General features: G+C 31.4%; 1 protein-coding gene across 1 annotated transcript; it reads right to left on the bottom strand.

Moving 5' to 3' along the window:
• Positions 1–8,239: 8,239 nt before the first annotated feature.
• On the bottom strand, positions 8,240–18,662 carry LOC107899360 (tRNA pseudouridine synthase A). Its single transcript, XM_016825052.2, has 8 exons — positions 18,297–18,662; positions 18,035–18,201; positions 17,819–17,964; positions 10,235–10,326; positions 9,775–10,109; positions 9,338–9,401; positions 8,814–8,876; positions 8,240–8,654 (listed from the first exon to the last, which is right to left on the bottom strand). The coding sequence occupies exons 1-8, from the start codon at positions 18,585–18,587 to the stop codon at positions 8,469–8,471; spliced, it is 1,344 nt and encodes a 447-aa protein (XP_016680541.1). The 5' UTR covers positions 18,588–18,662; the 3' UTR covers positions 8,240–8,468.
• Positions 18,663–19,064: the final 402 nt, after the last annotated feature.

Raw genomic sequence — 19,064 nt, 5'->3', positions numbered from 1 at the left:
ATTTTCTATTTTGTCGATACGCGCATGTATTAAAATTTTATCAATTCTTTATATACTAACTTTATAATACATTATTTTTTAATTATATTTTATATCACCATTTTATCATTATACTATCATTGTAGATTTAAAATATTCAAATTTAAAATTAGGAGGTTGAGAATATCACACAAATAAATTAAATATAACATTTTTTTGTTTTATTTCAAAAATTAAATATAATACACAAGATAAGCTTCAAATATATATATTTAAAATACAGAATATAAAGTTAGAAATTTATAAATTTTAAAAAATATATGTAGGATGTGAATGATATAATTTATCTCATAGAATTATAACTTTTTTAACCATTTTAAATAAATAACAATAAAACCACCGTTGAAAAAAAATAGAACTACTATAATAAATATTTTAATTTTTAATTTTTAATTTCAATAAATTAAAGTTATTGTAAGTAAAATATTACTTATTAGGAATGTGAAAGCATACAATTTAATACAAAATACTACTTAATTAAATATGTTTTATTAATTTAAATTTATTATAAACAAACTATAACTTTTACCTTAATTAAATACTATTTATAATATAATTATAAGTAAGTTAAAAACGTAATACATAAATATAAAATTATTATAATATTCAAAACTATATATGTTTTTTAAGCAGATAGAATTAATAGTTAATAAAAATATTTAACAAAACATAATGGATATTCTTATAATTACAATATGTTTTTTTATTAAAAAATTTGATAAACTAATTTTATTATTTTTAAAATATATCAACAAATTTAATAAATTCTAATTCATATGAAACAAAACGTGATGAATATTTAATATTTTAAATCATCGCAAAAACATGTCCAAATCCCATGGAAATGGAACAACCTACAGGTGATGATGATACCGCAATGAAACAAAACGGTACCGTTGAGCAACAAGCTCCACCCAGGACGAGGATCAATACGGCGGCCAAGGGGCTGCATCATCCGAGAAAAACTGTTTTGGCTCTTGTTGTACTGCTGTTTATGTTAAAAATGGCATTAGGTCTATAAAGCACAACTATAATTAACTATGCTTTCTTCAACATTTAAATCTTATTTTCATACAAAAAAAAAACTAAAGTTAAACACTTCAATTTTTTTAACTTATTCGTTTATACTTAACAAATTTGACATGTCGAAACCATCTTTAGTTTTTTTAAAAACAAAAAATAGTTGTCGATGAAAATTTAGAGTCGCCACCAATCTTTTATTAAGGTGTGATTGGATCACCTAAAACGACTTTGGTCTACAATTTTTTAGAAAAACGGGTTCGGGAGTCAGTTACGTTCAAGGAATGATTAGCACCCTCGTAACGCCCAAAAATTTGTACCAAATTGATGAATTAATGTCTTAACGTCGAGAGTTAAAAATATGATCCTTAATTAAATTAAATTATTTATTAGGACTCCCTCATTTTGAAACAGAAAACATCACACCCAATACGTTAGGGCACAATATTTTATTTCTTCAAGATGAGTTTGTCCAAAAGATTTGTGTGATAAAATTTAAAAGAATATTCAATTGTTTAAGATTTATGACGAAAACGCAGCCCAATACGTTAGGGCACAATTTCTCAACATCCCAAACATTGAATATTTCCTTTATTAATATATATATCTTTAAAAAAATCTTTGTCTTGAGAAATCAATATGTCACGTCCAATGCGTTTTTTATGAGTATTTTTAATCAAAGAGCAATTCTCGATTGTTAGATTTAACGAAGAAAATCGGAACCCAATACGTTAGGGCTCAATTTTCTTGAAAATCCTAAATACGAGTATTATCTCTATTTTGAAAAATTCTATTTTTAAACCCGAGTAAAAAGATGATGTAATGTTATATTGTATGTATAAATGTCACAATGACAAATACGACAATGACATAGAAATAATATAAACAAATAAATAAACGAAATGAACATATATAAATAATAATAATCTATGACATGCAAAATATCCAATGAATAAAAAAAATAAATGTAAGCACAATTAAATAGCGAATGAAGAAAGCAAGCAAGATAAATAAAGAAAAGAAGGTATATAATGTACATTGAAATTATGAAGAATAAAAGACATACATATGATTTACATATAAAATTTTGGATTATAAAATTTATACAAACAAAATACATAATACAATAAAGAAAAATATATAAAAATATATATAAATTATAAAATATGCGTTAAAAATATAAGTATGTATTTAAGCATTTTCGAAAATAAATAAAAAACATAGATATATATATGTATATATATAAATATAAAAAATATTCATTAGAAAAAAATATATAAATATATACATGTACATATATAAAAAATAATAATTATACACATATATATAGATTATAAAAAGATGATTACATATATATATATAAACAAATAATAATAATTACATGTATTGAAATTAATTCATTTAAAAAATATATATAAAAAAATTATGAAGAATAATATAAGAAAACATACGTATATACATATTTATCAAAGTAAAAAAAAATTGAAACCTGAATATAAAAGTGTATATATATGTATATAAAAGTTAGGAAATAAAATAAAAATAAAAATAAAAATATGTATATGTATATGTATATAAAACGTAAATGTATATATAGGTATATAAAAGTTATGCAAATAGAATAATAATAAAATATATATAATATGTGCATTTGTGTTTATAAAAGTTTTTTTTAAACAAATGTATGTATATATATTATTGTAAAAAAATATGCGTATGTATATATAGTAATAACAATAATAATAATAATAATAATAATAATAATAATAACTTAATAACAAATAGGGACTAAATCAAAATTAAACAAAATTTTAGGGCCAAAATTAAAAATAAAAAAACTAAATCACAATGAGCGAGAAAGGATGAGGACCAAAAGGGAAATATTCCCACGCTAGTCAAATGGCACCGTTCCAGTGGGCGCATGCACATGGTCTATGGACCAAATTAAAACAAAAAAAATGGCTAAATTTGAAAGTACATGAAATAACTGCATTAAAATCAAATAGAAAAAACGGGGGACCAAACGCGCAAATTCCCCATTTAGGGCCAAAACTCGTGGACCCTGCTTGCAGGTCGGGTCGGCGCGCGGATCTGGCCCCTTCAAAACGGCGCTGTTTCGCTTCTGTTTTAAGTTTTTTTTTTAAAAAAAAGAAAAATTTAGGGAAAATATTTTGCCCTTTCCCTGAAGCAGAAACTGCTTCCTTAGGGTTTTATCAACCCTTCCGCGCCGCCGTTTTCAAGAACTCCCCATGGCTTTAATCGCCGTCCTAGCCTCCGATCGTGACGGAAAATGGAGCAGAACGCGATAAGACCGAGTAAGTCTCCTTTCTCCCCTGTTATTCTTGTTACAAAATAAAATAATAAAAAATGAATAAAAAAAAAAGACGCAATTCACCTTCGAAAAATTTCTTTTGTATTCTCAGTATTTTTCTCTCTATTTTTGTATTTCTTTACACTGAATCCCCCATTTTACAGACTTTAATTGGCTTTTTATAGCCATAATGAAACAAGAAAATAAAGGAAAAAAATCATTCTATTATCTGCTTGATTTGCAATTTTTTGATTTTCTTGCCTATACTGTTTGTTGCCTTTTGCAGGTACATGCTTGGAGGAGCGCATGCGCGCCATTTGCGGCGGCGTGCGAGGGTGAGATTGCTGCGGCGGCTACTAGAGTTTCTACTATACCTTTTGTGTTTTTTGGGCTAGCAGATTAGGGTTAGCAATTTAGGCCTTATTGGGCCGAATTATTTGGGCTACATAAATGGTATTTTAGCCAGGCCAAAATTAGCCTATTACATGACATATTACTTTTTTCAAATGAGATTAAACAATTAAAGATGAAAATTAAATAAAACTATTATATTGTGAATATTCTTACACAACTAAATGGGTAAAATGTATACAACTCCTAAGCGTTGTATTAATTATATTTTAGAATAATTAAATTTTTGGATGTATTTAATTGATGATGACATTGTAAAACACGTTACTAGTTTAAAATTTTAAAGTAATACCCTTGAGAGATATTTAGACTGCTGATAAGATAATCGATATTAGTTAAATTTTTGTCAAAAATTTATTATATTTATGAATCAATCTTATTAAAAGTTCTATTGATCATATTCTTGTACCATATGACAACCTAAATATATTAGGCTATCATTTACCAAAGACCTAAATAAAAAAAATGAGACAAATGAGGTGGGCTCCTCCTTATTTGTCTTTTGTTTTTCTTGGTCTTCTTCATTTCTCTCTCAAACTTTTTATGAGGAAATTCACTTTTCATCATATTCCGACCATCACTATCAACTCTCCGTCTTGTTCTAAACGAGATAAATCGATTGACTCCACCGCCAACCAAACTTTGCATCAACAATGTCCAATATGAAAGGCAAAGAAAACCGTTGCTTGATCTACCGTATTAGCTTCCCATGGTACAAAGACCAAAAGTTTCAAGTTTTTATGAATTGTTGATTTTGAGTTGAATTTGACTTCAAAATTTTTAGACTATATTCAAGTATCCTATAAAATTTTTAGTAAATTTATCACTTTTACAAATACAATATATATATAGTGAATATTTAAAATGAATTTATATAATTTAGGAAATTTAATATATTACTTAATTGAATAAATTACATTCAATTATATATATTAAAACTAAATTTATATATTATTATATTTTAATTTCATAATCACATTATTAGTGAAACATTACAAAATTTTAAAGAATAAGAAATAATCAAATGTAAATTAATATATACGATAAACCTATGCGATACAGTTAAAAAAACTAGTTTTATATATTTCAAGATATTAGGTTTCTAGCTGACAAAAACAGCCTAATTTTTTGACATGTAGCATATCTATCCTATTAACGCAAGGCAACTCCATTATTGAATTCCTCCTTTGTATAAATATTAAGATTTTACCTATCGAAAAAACAAATGATTTTATGATTTTCAAAAGTCCTAGCTATAATATTCAAAATTTTAAAAATATTATTGCTAATCAATTACAGCGTGTTTGGTTCGTTGTAATGGGTATGCAATTACCCATCTATTCCGCGCGCCTCACCTAATCCGACGTTTGGTTCGTTGTATGCCTATTACGGGCGTATTACATTACCGGCCTATTCCCCAAAATCTCTGCTTTTGTATTCCCTTCCCAAAACGACGATTAGCTATTACGGACGTCTTCCCAATTTCTATGTCCTGTTTTACCCTCCCAGTCTTTTTCAACCAGCGCTGAAAACTCGACTCTTTCCAGCTCCCTCTCTGAACATGTCTTTAACAACCATTTCCCCATTTCCCATTTCCCCTCTTCCCCAAATCAGAATCCCTAACCCTTGCCCGATTTTGAACAAGTCTTTAATTTGTTTTTTTGTTATGTTGTTTAACTTTGTTAGTTCTTTGGTGCCAGAGCTGAAAACCCGAATCAATAAGTACTTTGAAGGGTATGAAGAGGCACTCTCTTCAGTTCTTGAGGCCATTTTGCGGAGAAAGTTGGCTGGGAAGCATGAGGAGACCGATGATGAATTGATGGATGAATTGGAGGTGCAACCACGAGACGATGTGGATGATGAAGAGTTCGAGTCAAATTTTACTAATTTGTACTCAACTGGTGATGAAGAGGACATGCTTCGCTGGGACAAACTCCTCCCAGGTTTTTATTGATTTTAATATCATATATGTTCTTTTCTATGTGAGGCTTTCTGGTTCTATTATACTGGATTGCTTTACTTTCTATCATGGACCTGTAAATCTCTGCCAATTCTAGCTTATCATTTGCAATACTGATGGATGTTTAGATTATCAATCTATTTTCTTGTGAAATGATCGAATGCAATATTTTCAGGGTGTCTTTGTGTAGTGAAATGAGTGGTAGACTTGGTAAACTTGCATGTGTTACAAAATTGAATCTAGAGATCCATTTCCCAGTCTTGACTTGAGCAACTTACTGCCAATCTTCCTCCAAAGTAGTTTCCTAATCAAATTGGCTTTATGTTTAACAATGAGAGTTTGCTATTGGTTTTTCTTGTTAGAGATCTGTGTGTTTGTTATAGTTGGTTATAGGTAAAATGTAGGGACGAATTGAAAGAGAGTAGAATGAGTGTGCTTGAGGTTATTATTGTTGGATTGAGAGAAAACTAATAGCTGACAAGGTCTATGAATCTTATGGTGCAAAGGCAATGTGTTTGGCTTCAGCATATATGGAGTATATAACTGGGCTTCATTTTGACTGTCCTTATGGTAATTGATATTTGCTTTGATTGCAGGATGATTCTTTGCAAAGACTAAGCATGGAGTGGCAGCTTTCGCTGGTGTGAATTGAAGGCTTATGAGCGGATTCTTGCACCATATGATAAGACAAGAGAATGGTTATTCCTGATGCTTTCAAGTTTTGCAGTAGTTGGTTTCTTTTGTGGAATTTAGAATTTCGTTTTCTTACTTGCTTCTGTGGATAGTTAGTCATGCTCAATGTTTTTAAAATTGGTGGAGAAAATAACATTAGCCTGGAGTAAATATGAAATATAACATTGAACGCTTTTATGTAGGTTATTTTCAAGTTTTGTTTTTGGCTGTTCATAATTCTGAATTCTCTTCACGAACATTGGTGTTGCCTTGGATATTATATAAGTTTCTGTTTCTGATTGTTGGTATGCTCGACTATGAAATGGTTCCTATTAGCACAAAGGAGTGCATAATGAATTAGACTTCCTTCCTGTCATTTAAACTAAATATTCTTTATTGCTTACTAACTGAGCATGTTGTTTTCTAATTATGCCGTTTTCAAGGTATTCATTTTCATTTTCTTTTATTCCTGGAAAACCTCTTTTCTCTTCTTTTCTTCTTCTTATCAAGATTCGGCAATATATATCAGTTTGAGGGCTCATAAGGTTTCTGCAATTAAGCTGTAGGTTAAAGGGTTGGACTGGTACTTGTGGCTTGCAATTGCGGTTGCTTTTAGTGCCCAAACAAATTCAATCCTTGACATGCTGGTTCTTGTGACTTGTGGTTTACTTTTAGTGCCAAAACAAATTTAATCCTTGACATGCTGGTAGTTGTGGCTTGCGGTTGCTTTTAGTGCCAAAACATAGCAACTTTTCTGTAATTGATTATGTGTTCAATGTCACACATTTTGAAGCTTCATTTTCTTTGATTATTTTGAACTTCAATTTCATATGCTTATTTCAGATGTATGGTTGCCAAGTTAATGGCTTTGTTTTCCTTGTACAAGATCCAGCCAAGTTAATGTTTAATATTTTTTAAATTTGTCTAATTCTTTTTCATTGCTTTTTCTCCTTAAATTGTTTTATTTATAAATTTATTATTCTAATAAATAAATGTCATGTTAAAAAATGAGAAAAATAGATATTCATTTATTTATAAATATTTTTATAATTTTGTTTGTATTTTTATCGAAAAATAAATGTTTAAATTTTTTAGTTTTTTAATTTTTATTTTTGAATTTTAAGAATAAAGGTTAAATTGATATAATATGTAAAATTGAAGGTTAAGTTTATTGAATTTTTTAAAGTTAAGACCAAATTAATAGAATTTGTAAGTATTGTAGTATTATATATATTATGATTTTAGAAAATTCATATAAGAATATTTAATATTAAAAATTTTATTAAATTATATATTTTTATTAAATTATATTTAATAATAATTATGTTAAATTATATTTTATAGTATTATATATTATGATTTTAGAAAATTCATATAAGAATATTTAATATTAAGAATTTTACTAAATTATATATTTTTATTAAATTATATTTAATAATAATTATGTTAAAATATAATTAAATTATTTATTATTTATATTAATAATCTTATTAAAATTTAATAACAATAACAATAATCATTTACCTAAACAAATTTATGTTAAGGGTATTCTAGTCATTTTAGTTTTTTCCATTATGCTATTACACATCTATTCCATTCAACCAAACAATTGATTTGCTATTACGCCTCTATTCCATTACACCTCTATTCTATTACGCCTCTATTTCATTACGCCTCTATTCCAATACAGCGAACCAAACGTGCTCTTAGATGATTATAAGAATCCGATCGATTTGTTTGTATCATTATATTCCGCTAATCTGTTCTTTTTCTATTGTATATATATTACTTAATTGTTCTGTAAATAGTTGATGTGAAAAAAAGTATTCATTCTTGAACATCCAATCCGATGTGAATAATTAAATTGACTTTAAGAACACTTGAAGTAATCCTAGTGTATCTTAAAGAATTGAGTTATACATCTATGGTTGGGCTTAAGACCACATTTTCCGTACATGCTAGGCTTTTCATCTGCCTGACAATCCTAAAGAATCCCAAATTTTAAGTTCTAAGTTCAAAACTAACGTATGTAAACATCTGAACTTACAACACACCTCATGGGATGAGACAATTTTTTGGGTTGAAATCAGTATAGCCAACATCAACAAGACATAGCCCATCAGGGGGGGCGGGGGGTGCCGTGGCACGTCTACAGGTAGCCTCCATCAGTTTTAGCAATGCATCTTCTTCTGCTCCTGCAGCTGCTTCCCTTATAGAGGTCGCCACAAGCACACGGACCATCTGTCATATTTGGTTACATACCATCAGAAAGCAAGTTGGAGAAACGGTAACCACATGATGTAATGCCATTATAAACTTAGAAACACAAACAATGTGATCTAGTATTATAAAAAGAAATCACAAGCATGCATGCATGCAAACAAGCACACCAGTGTATACCTTGCGTAGGAATCGATTTGCAACCAACTCAACACACATAACCTTCCTTCCTTCCTCATGAACCTACAAAAAGTTTAACTTTATTAGTAAATGGTTAACCTAAACTCAATCCCTTCACTACATGCAAAGTTGTTTCTGGAATAATTATTTATCAAGCTAGCAAAAATAGGGATTAGTTGGAATTAAATATTTTATCAGCTTCATTCAATCCCTTCTATTTATAAAGTTGTAATGAAATGATTATTTATCAATCTAGCAAATTAAGGAAAAGTTGGAATTAAGTATTCAAAAGTTACACTTTAATTCGTATGATAATACCTAGGAGAAGGTACGCTTCTACATGAGATGAAGTTGTAGCAACACAAAACAGGAGAAAAGTTTATATATCTAATTGCACGTGCAGCCTATACGCAAAATCTTTTAGAAATCTCATGAAAGCAAAATTACAGACATGTTCATTCTCGGGTGAATAGTGAGGAATGAAAATAAGTTTGCAACATCGATAACAGTCGAGAGATAATTACCGAACAGGGTATTCTTGCTTCTGCAGCTCGAGCATGGTACATGAAGCACTCCGTTGGTGGCCCTCTGAAATTAATAATAATAACAATAACTGTCATTAAACGGTTATACGGCAAATGCAATGATAATAAACAACTGGCTCAGATACCTTACGGGGTAAAATAGAAAAAAAAAATGTACCCTGTATAACACAAAATACATGATGTATATGAAACGCAATAAATCTACCAACAGAATTCTTATGAAGTCGGTTTGGGTTGCTAGGGTTTAAACCCAAGCTTTCAAGCCTCTTGTCCTCCAAATTTTTAGTTTTCAGTTCTTGCAAAAGTCTTGCAAGATTCAGATATATTTAATAAATCCAAAAGAACAAGAGTATGACAATATGCACATCATCTCAACTATGAGTTTCTCAATGATGTCAACTTTGTTCGACTCTTACATGTTTCTAGAGGCTTTGGTATCACGTGCAAACATTTTGTATGATAATAATTTTCCTTCTAGATGCCGTAGTAATTGATTAACCCGGCATACACTGAAACAAGTTGGTGCTTCAAACTCTTTATTATTGCCGATAATTAAATTCTCAACATTTTCCGAACTACTGCTTTCAACACACTTGTTACTTGGCTCATTACAGTTTCTAGCAAAACTAAAACTCTCAACTTCCTTCTCATTCTCACAGCATTGCTTCTCATTTTCTTGATCATTCAAAGGAAATATATACAAATAGCGCCTCCATTTTGCAGAAAAGTTGGGATGGAATACACGCGAAACCTACAATAATTCAACAATAGTTATAAGCATGTAGGAGTAATTACTACAGATAAGCTTTGCAGTTGGCTGTTATCAAGGAGTGTTTTTCCCCTTGGGTAATCACCATTCATTAAAACAACTACTACCTCAGAAACTAACACAACTCTGAGTTTCCCAGGTGCTGCACTGTTGATTTCCCCCTCAATATCACAAGGTTTTACATCCTTTCTCCAAGTATCTAAACATAAAAACACAAAGTCGAGAAAAATAAGATACAACTGTAAAAATAAAATGTGGGAAAACAATGCATACAACCCCCAATAAGCTTAACCAGAACATCTTCTATTTCAATCATAAGATATCTTACAAAATAGTTGCTTCATCATTCGCTATGATAACTGAGCCTTGACCAAATAAGACAAGGAAATTTCCATAATAAATCAAAATATTCAATTGATAGGAAAGAAAATGATGCAGTTTAGGGAGAGAACAACAGCAAATCAATAAAATTAAAGGTGAAAAATGAGTAAGGTAGAAGTTGGTATTCTAACAAAACATAGGGTTATAGAAACCTCAAGTTTATGAAGCTTATTAATTCAAAGAAAATAATAATGTGGCTGGAAATCTACTTTACAGCCTTAAAGATAACTTATAATCCTAGCCATCAATCCTTATGTTCGATAATTAACAAAATAATTAAAAGCTCCTGTATCATTCTGGCTTGGAAAACTCAACATCGAAAGGAAAACTTTCACCACTTTAGCTCTCTGTAGCTTTTCTTCCGCTATCCCAGTATTTTCACTAGCTGGCTTTCCCAATCATTTCACCAAAAATCTCCTATACCGATCACCCCTTCTAGACATAGCTTCTTTAAAATCTAACACATCTTCAATAACCTCTGTTTTAGCCTTAGTAAGTTGTTACATGTCAATTAATTATTATTAGATTAGTTTATTATTATTTTATTAGGAGATTTTATTTATGAGTATTTTATTTCTTTAGAAGATCTTTCTTTATTTAGAGTCTTTATTTTGGTTTTCTTAGCTTATAAGTCTTTTATTCAAATAAGTAAATCTGTGTAACTTCTATTTAAGAGGCCAATTGATAGCAAAAAAAATGAAGTCAGACTAAACCAATTTTTTACGAATGCCTCAATTGTTCTCTCTAATGAGTCCTAAGGTTTGGAATTCCCTTTGACGAGTTCCACTTGGTCAACATAGGTCATTTGCGAGGAAGAGGTAAAAATTAGGGAAAGAGCCCTGACAAGACAAACGGATTGCCTGTGAATCATCCGGTTACAAGATCCATCAATTAAGATCGTAACAATTTGGTATCAGAAACAGAAACAATGGGCGATTTCATTATGAGAAAGGAGTTGGAGTCGTTTAAAACAGAAATAGAGTCGAAGATTGATTAGTTCATGCTGCAGATGAGAGAATTGATGATTTCCAATCAAAGCTTTGATAAGCGAAAAGGGATTGACAGCAGTAACAACAATGTTGACAAAAATGAGTTGATTAGAGAAATAGGAAAACCAATTACAGATAAGAGACAGGATTTGGTGTAGTTCCACTATACACAGTTGGATTTTCTGACTTTCGATGGGACAGAAGACCCTCTAATTTCGTTGCACCGATGTGAGAAGTTTTTTGCGAATCAGAGGACAACAAAATTAGACAAAGTGGAGTCTAACTGATTTTCACTTGACAGGAAAGGCATAATTGTGGTATTATCAAATGGAGCAAGAAGAGCTTAATTTTTCGTGGAAGGCATTCGAAGAATACTGTACTCTACGATTTGGACCACTGCTGCACAAGAATCCTTTGGGGGAATTAGCAAAGTTGATTCAAACAGGATCGGTGGAAGACTACCTTTGCCAATTTCAAGAACTGTTAGCCTGTGTAGATTCCATGAGACTGGATCAACAAATTAATTTATTTGTTGCAGGGCTAACAGATTCAATCCAAATAAATGTGGAGATGCTGAAACCTAAAAACTTGGATCATGCTATGAATTTGGTGCAAACTTTTGAGACAAAATATCAACTAACTCAAGCTGCTAACCTGCATAGTTGGGAATTGACAAAAGACTCTAGTACTAGGAAGAAAGATCATCCTTTTATTAAAAAATCGACTCATGTAGAGATGGCAAAACAACGAGACAAAGGTCTTTGTTACAATTGTGATGAACCATACTCGTTCAGACAAAAATGTAAAAAATTATTTTGGTTGGAGATAAAATATCTTTGAGGATCATGCGCAAAATCAAAAGGAGTTTCAATCTCGAGCTTACGGACAAGCTCTTGTTCCAAGAGGGGAGTAATGTTACATGTTGATTAATTATTATTAGATTAGTTTATAATTATTTTATTAGGATATTTAATTTATGAGTATTTTATATTTTTAAGAGACTTTCTTCCAATTAAAAGTTTTTTAGAGAGATATTAGGAGTCTTTATTTTCGTTTCATTAGCTTATAAGTCCTTTATTCAAATAAGTAAATCTATGTAACCTCTATTTAAGAGGCCAATTGATAGCAACAAAATGGAGTCAGATTAAACCAATTTTTTACGAGATTTACGATTCTCTCTAACGAGTCTTTAGGTCTAGAATTCCCTTCGACATGTTTCACTTGTTCAACATAGGTCATTCGCAAGGAAAGGGTAAAAATTACGGAAAGAGTCCTGGCAAGACAAACGGATTGCCTGTGAATCGTTCAGTTACAAGATTCATTAGTCAGGACCATCACATAAGTTGCTGCACTTGATCAAATTTTCAAATTACCCATCAGAACCCTTAAAGAATACAAGATATAAATATTGAAAACTGGGCTAGTATACAAATCTGAAGGCAACTAGATCATAAGCATTAGAGCTTATGTTCTTTAAAACCTTAGGGATCAAATTTCTTTGACTTCAACTTGTGATAAGTACCTTAAGGAATCCTTTCTCGCCTCAAATGTACGTGAACTAAGTCTCCCTCCCTCTTCAAACTCCTTAATATGACAAGGTAGATATGTTGTATTAGCAAAACTCTCATTACTTGCTTTCAAGGCACTATCACTATCACCTCTTGAAGAATTTGTCATAATTAGCAAAAGCTTCTCCATCATAACTCATCCTAGTTCCAAGTGGCAAAGGAACTAAATCAAGCACATGTTGAGGTTAGAGTCCATAGGCAGCAACAAAAGGTGTCTCTATAATTGTTTTGTTTGTCGAGTTCTTGTATGAAATTGTAGCTTGAAGACCAAATACTAATGCTTCACATGATTCTCAACAATAAATCTAGCCATATATGCTAAACTCTGATTAACAACTTCTGTTTTCCTATCTGTTTGTGGATGAAAAATGCTGGAAAATATAAATTGGTCCCAATTTTCGTCCACAAAATCCGTACTCAAATTATTCCAAGGCGCATCTGGCATAGGTAGCAGCAGAATGTAGAGCCTTGAATTTTGTGAATTGCCCTTGTCAAATTAACAAAGACACTTCATCACAAAAATGTCTACATCTTTATGCCATGGGGCTAGAACTTAAGTCTAGCAAACCGCGCGGCTTTAGGCGATTTCTTTACTTCAAATCTATCTAAAGTCAAACTAAAACTTGAAAAGTGAGAATTCTCCCAAAAATTCTCTAAGGCACCGAAAAGTATAGCGGAAACAACTTCAAACAAAGGGGCAATGAGAAAACTGAAAAGCCATAGGAAAATGATGCACACAAGATGTTTGAGTAAATGTTCTCAATATATTCTTTAATTTCTTTAATTTAGAAAGAATGAAGTACAATGGGATGATCACAAATGAAAGGGAGGTCTTTATTTAAGGTTGAACTCTCCCAAAACCAACGGTACATATTTAGTTACATCGACGGTCAAGATTAGAGTCTATCTACAATTGAGAATCTTAAAATATTTAAACTCTACAATCTTATCCTTTTAGGATTTATACTATTTACCCTGGTAACTCTAGTTTTACTAAAGTGTTTCACTAGGCCACTAAGGCTTCAAGCAGATGGGCTTCTCCATTAGTTTCACGAATCGGGCCAGTTCAAATAGAACAAATGAACCTCATTTAAGAAGTTGACCTCTATGAGTGTTTTGTGTGCGATGGTTACGGGCTTTGATCCGTGGCCCATGACACATGCATATTATTGGCCAAAAATATCGATCAACCACTAGCTCCATGGTCTTACCTCTCCCAAAGTTCCCTTACAAGCAATTTCCATAAAGCTCCCTCATAAAATATTCACACAAAGAACCATCTAGAATGCACAAAAAATTTCATTTAAACACACACCCATCATGTAATAGTTAATGCAATTGTTCCTATCTAGTTGACCCTTCCAATTAAAAAAATAATAGGGCTGAAATATGGTTTAGTTTTGGTCAATTTAGTATTGATTCCTCAATTCTTCGAAGCCCATCACTTCAACTCTCATTGCTATTAAATAAAAATGATGATCACCTACTAAGTGCATTTGCCATAACACTTACGTGTCTTATGTTTCATTGAGAAATTAAACTCATGAAGGTAGGAACTTCTTATGACATGCCTTAAGCCTTTTTTTTTTCTTTCTAAACTCATATTCCAATGCTTGATGATTTAGAAAAACCACAAACTCTCAATAATCTCAATAATGCTCCCAATGCTAAACAACTCTTACCAAAGCATAAAACTCTAGATCGTAAGTGGAATAATTCCATTTAGCATCAAATAACTTCTCAGCAAAGAATTCCAGATGTTTTCCTTCTTGGCTGAGAACAACCTCAATTCCTACTTAAGATACATCACATTTGATAACAAATAACTTGTCAAAATCTACAAGTGCTAGAACATGTGCTTTCATCATCAAAATTTTAACCATTTCAAATGCCTATTAGGTTGATTTTGGCCATTCAAAGTTATTCATCTTCAAATACTATTAATAAGACTTGTAGCAACATTGAAATTATTAATGCACCTCCTATAAAAAGAAGCCAAACCATCTTTAAAATTTTGCAACCTAGGCCATTCTCTAATGGCATGATCCCTATCCAAATATGGTTTTATATCATTTGCAAAGACAACAAACCTCCAAAACAGTTCTTCACACAAGTTGCATTCCTTGAAATTCATTATTCCTTTTTCAACACCTCCTAAGCTTGTCGCAAGTGAGATAAGTCTTCTTCCTTCCTTTTATTGTAAACCAATTCATCATCAAAGTAAAAAGCAAGAGAAGAATTTAGAAAGGGCTTAGATACCTCATTCATGACTTGCATAAATCTGCTTGATGCATTAGAAAGGCTAAAACACATTACCAACCACTCATAAAGACCATCTGGAGGCTTGAATGTTGTTCCATTTATCTCTACCTAATTTGGCAATACTCGCTCTTCTAATCAATCTTAGCAAACACCATAGAACCAGCCAATTGACCAAAAATATCATTTAACCAAGGAATGGTAAATCTATTTTTTAGAGTGATTTTCGTTAACTGCGTAGTTATCCGGAAACATCCTCCAATAACCATCCTTTATTGGGTAAGTAAAGTTCGACATGCACATGGGCTCAAACTTTCACAAACCAAAACCCTTAACCAATAACTCTACTTGACTTTGTATTTCAGCACCGTGTTGGCGGCATTTGTTAAGCTAGCAAAATTTGTCAAGAAGCACCAAGTACCAAATCAATAGCATGTTGAATGCTTCTCATGGGTGGCAAGCCTTAGGGCACATCACCACTAACTAAGACAAGTTCACTCAAAAAATGTTGAATTTTTCAAGCTTGTTTGGGTGCTTCTTCAATTTGGTAACTAGTCACAACTTTACTCACCAAGGCACACACTAAATTTGATCATCCAAGCTCAAATTGTACAGCAAGTAAAAACCCACTAATTTTACTACTTTTTGAAGCTTTAGTAGCTAATTTTGCATCTTTAAAAGGATGAAATGTGCACTTTTTACCATCCCTATAAAAGGACTAAGTATTTGGCTTAGCATGATATAACCAAGGCCTCTCCACAAGAATGAGAACCATAGTCATAAGAACATCACAAAGCTTCTTTATCTATATTATTTCTCACGACAAACTTAGCTAAACATCTAGATGTGACAAATATTTCGTGACCTTTGGCAATAAATTTTGTAGGGATAAATATGTTTTTCTAAGGGCAACTTCAACTTATATATCGCACCATTAAAAATGACATTCTCCATGCTACCTCCATCAATAACCAAATCACTAACCTTTCCACCATAATGTACTTTAGTTTGAAAAAATCTATGTCGCCTCCAATCCTCCTCTATACCTTTCGATGTTGTTGTCGATACTCTAGAAACAATCAAAGATTCTCCTAGAACTAGATACACATCAATTTTAGGAGAGATCTGCCTGAGACAAGTCTAGGGGAGTTTAATAGCAAGCCAATGGTAATCAATGGTGAGAAATTAGTAAGGTAAATACTAGCTTAGATTTAGGATTAGAATTAGGATTAGGATTAGAAGCTCTCAAAGAATTTCTAAGATGTGATGTAGTTCTTGAGGAAGTTTAGAGAACCCCTTAATGGAAGAGGTAAAAAAGCAAGATAATGTTGAATAATGTCTAGAGGAGTGTGTGTATTAGAGACCACCCAGTTCCACTATAGATGAGAAAAAGAATGAAAACCAAGAAGGTTTAGTGAAGCAAATGAAAAAGGAATCATGTGGGGGGCGCATAGTTTCAACGCTAATACAGTATTCTCCACCACCATTTCCCAAAATATGAAAAAGAAGTTTCAAGATAGGAATTTAGAGAATTCTTAGTGATATTCAAGAATTGCATATCAACTTGTCTTTTCTTAAGACTTTGGAGAATATGCCTGACACGAGCTTTTATAATATTTTATTATTTCAGTTTTATTTCATAATATTTATTTTAAGTACTAGATATATGATAGACAACTAGTGTTATTAGTTACATTTAGGATTTAAAGCTAAGGCTAGTAATAAAACTTTATTTGCAAGAAATCCCAGTAACTTTACTTGAAAGAAAGAAAGCCTATATAAATAAGTTGTAATCTTTACGGCCATTATTATTCTTCTTATTATTTTCCTTGAATTAATAGAAAAACTAGAGGTTATCCTTAAGTTTTCTAGAATTCCATCTTTCCTATTCGTTTGTTGAGCCCTAATTCTTTAATTGTTGCTGTTTTCTCCCCTAAGGCCTAAACCACATCAATGCCTCAATATGCAAAGTCCATAAAAGAGATTATCTCTGAGAAGAAGAAAAAAAATTCAAGGGGAGGAAAAAACTCAAGCTTGGTTAGAGGTCCTGAAAGTAGAAATCTTTGCTATTTACAGAGGATCGAGTTTAGCGTTGGTACATGGTTGCAGGCAATTGATTGTTGAGTCAAATTCATTATTGGCATTCCAAAAGATTTTACAACCACTTCATAACAATGATCCTCTTTATCAACTAATCTAACTAATCTATGGTGACTAGCCTTGTTAACATTGTATTTATATAGAGGCAAATACATGCGCAGATTTTCCAACTTTTTCAAGTCGTAATGTTGATGATGAGGTTACTAACTTAAATGGCCCACTGTTGATATCATAAAACTTCTAAAAGATGATTTTGTTAGGTATGACACTAGAGCATGTCTTGCTAAAGTGAGTATCCTTTGCTTATATATATCAGAAAGATAAGTCATGTATAACATGCATCTAGGAGGGTATAAAGAGCGAGAATCTGAGACGGAAAAATGTTCTAACATACAGAAAGAACAAACTTGCCGAATAGCAGACACTCCTTTGTCAGTTCGGCCAGCAACCACAGCACAACCTTCGAGTGGTTTAGATTTTTCTTTCAAAAGTCGTGCTTTCTTGTCATCAACGAATCTCCCAAGAGATTTTTCAACTATTCTGTAGAGTGCATTCAAGCAAGGGTTAGAATACAAGTCAGTTCACAGGAAAATTAAATAAATAAACTTACTCCTGTACAGTGTTCAAACCAGGCTGCTTCTGCCATCCATCAAAGGCATATCCACTGTATGAAAGAATTATCTTGAATGTTACCCTTTCCCATCTACCACACCTTTCTTCCTTCTCATCACAAACCTCTGATGTTTTATAATCATCATCAACAACATCAATACATGTCTGGCATCAAAAACCTTTGTTGAATAAATACAAGTAACACGCCCCAAATTTATTGAATAATGAGTTAATTCAATAGGAAAGAAACAGACGGATACCTGAGGGCTATTGTCAGTGCCAAACATGGTGGATAAGGTTAAGCGGGCGTTGACCACATTGGAAAAGAAATGCAGAACATCCTGCCAAGGTCGCTCATACATGAATTGATAGCTCTCCCTGGCAGTCCACCTCGCAGAATTGCAAGAATCCGTATGGTTATAGTGAAAATAAATCTTGTTTTTCGTTTGGTTTTCCATGGATGACAGTGATACCAAGTCTCTGAATCTCCCCAGCCTTTTCTCTTTGCCGATAAAAGTTGCCACCGATTTTACGGTAAAGGATGTCACCATGTACCCTCTGTCTCCCTCCGATATCCCAGCCCTATTTCACTACCCGATCCAACAAAATTTTGATTAACCGGGTTTGGGTATGATTACCTTTAAAATATTTAAAAAAAAAAAACAGTGATCTTATAGTTTTATCTATATTTTTTTTTCAAATTCTATCAATATACCAATATTTTAGTTTATCTTTTTAAATACAATATTTGTTAGATAAAAATTAAAATTAAGATTTTTTTTAATTTTTTAATTTTTCAAATATAATATCATTTTAAATAGATAATTCTATTTATAAAATAAAGATTTGGTCATTTGAAACTAATTAATAAAATTAAAATTTATTTTTTTGATAAATTAAATCATGTAAAAATTGTCTTGAAATCAATATTGTATGAGAAAATTAGAAATTGGTTAAAATAATAAATAATTGATAATGATAGATTTTTACTTTAAATTTTTAATTTTGATAAGTTAATTTGTAATATA

This window comes from Gossypium hirsutum, chromosome D04 (genome assembly GCF_007990345.1).
Source record: "Gossypium hirsutum isolate 1008001.06 chromosome D04, Gossypium_hirsutum_v2.1, whole genome shotgun sequence".
In the NCBI taxonomy this organism is placed as follows: domain Eukaryota; kingdom Viridiplantae; phylum Streptophyta; class Magnoliopsida; order Malvales; family Malvaceae; genus Gossypium; species Gossypium hirsutum.
Note: the sequence above shows the minus strand (reverse complement) of the source record. Positions and strands in the feature narration are given on the sequence as shown.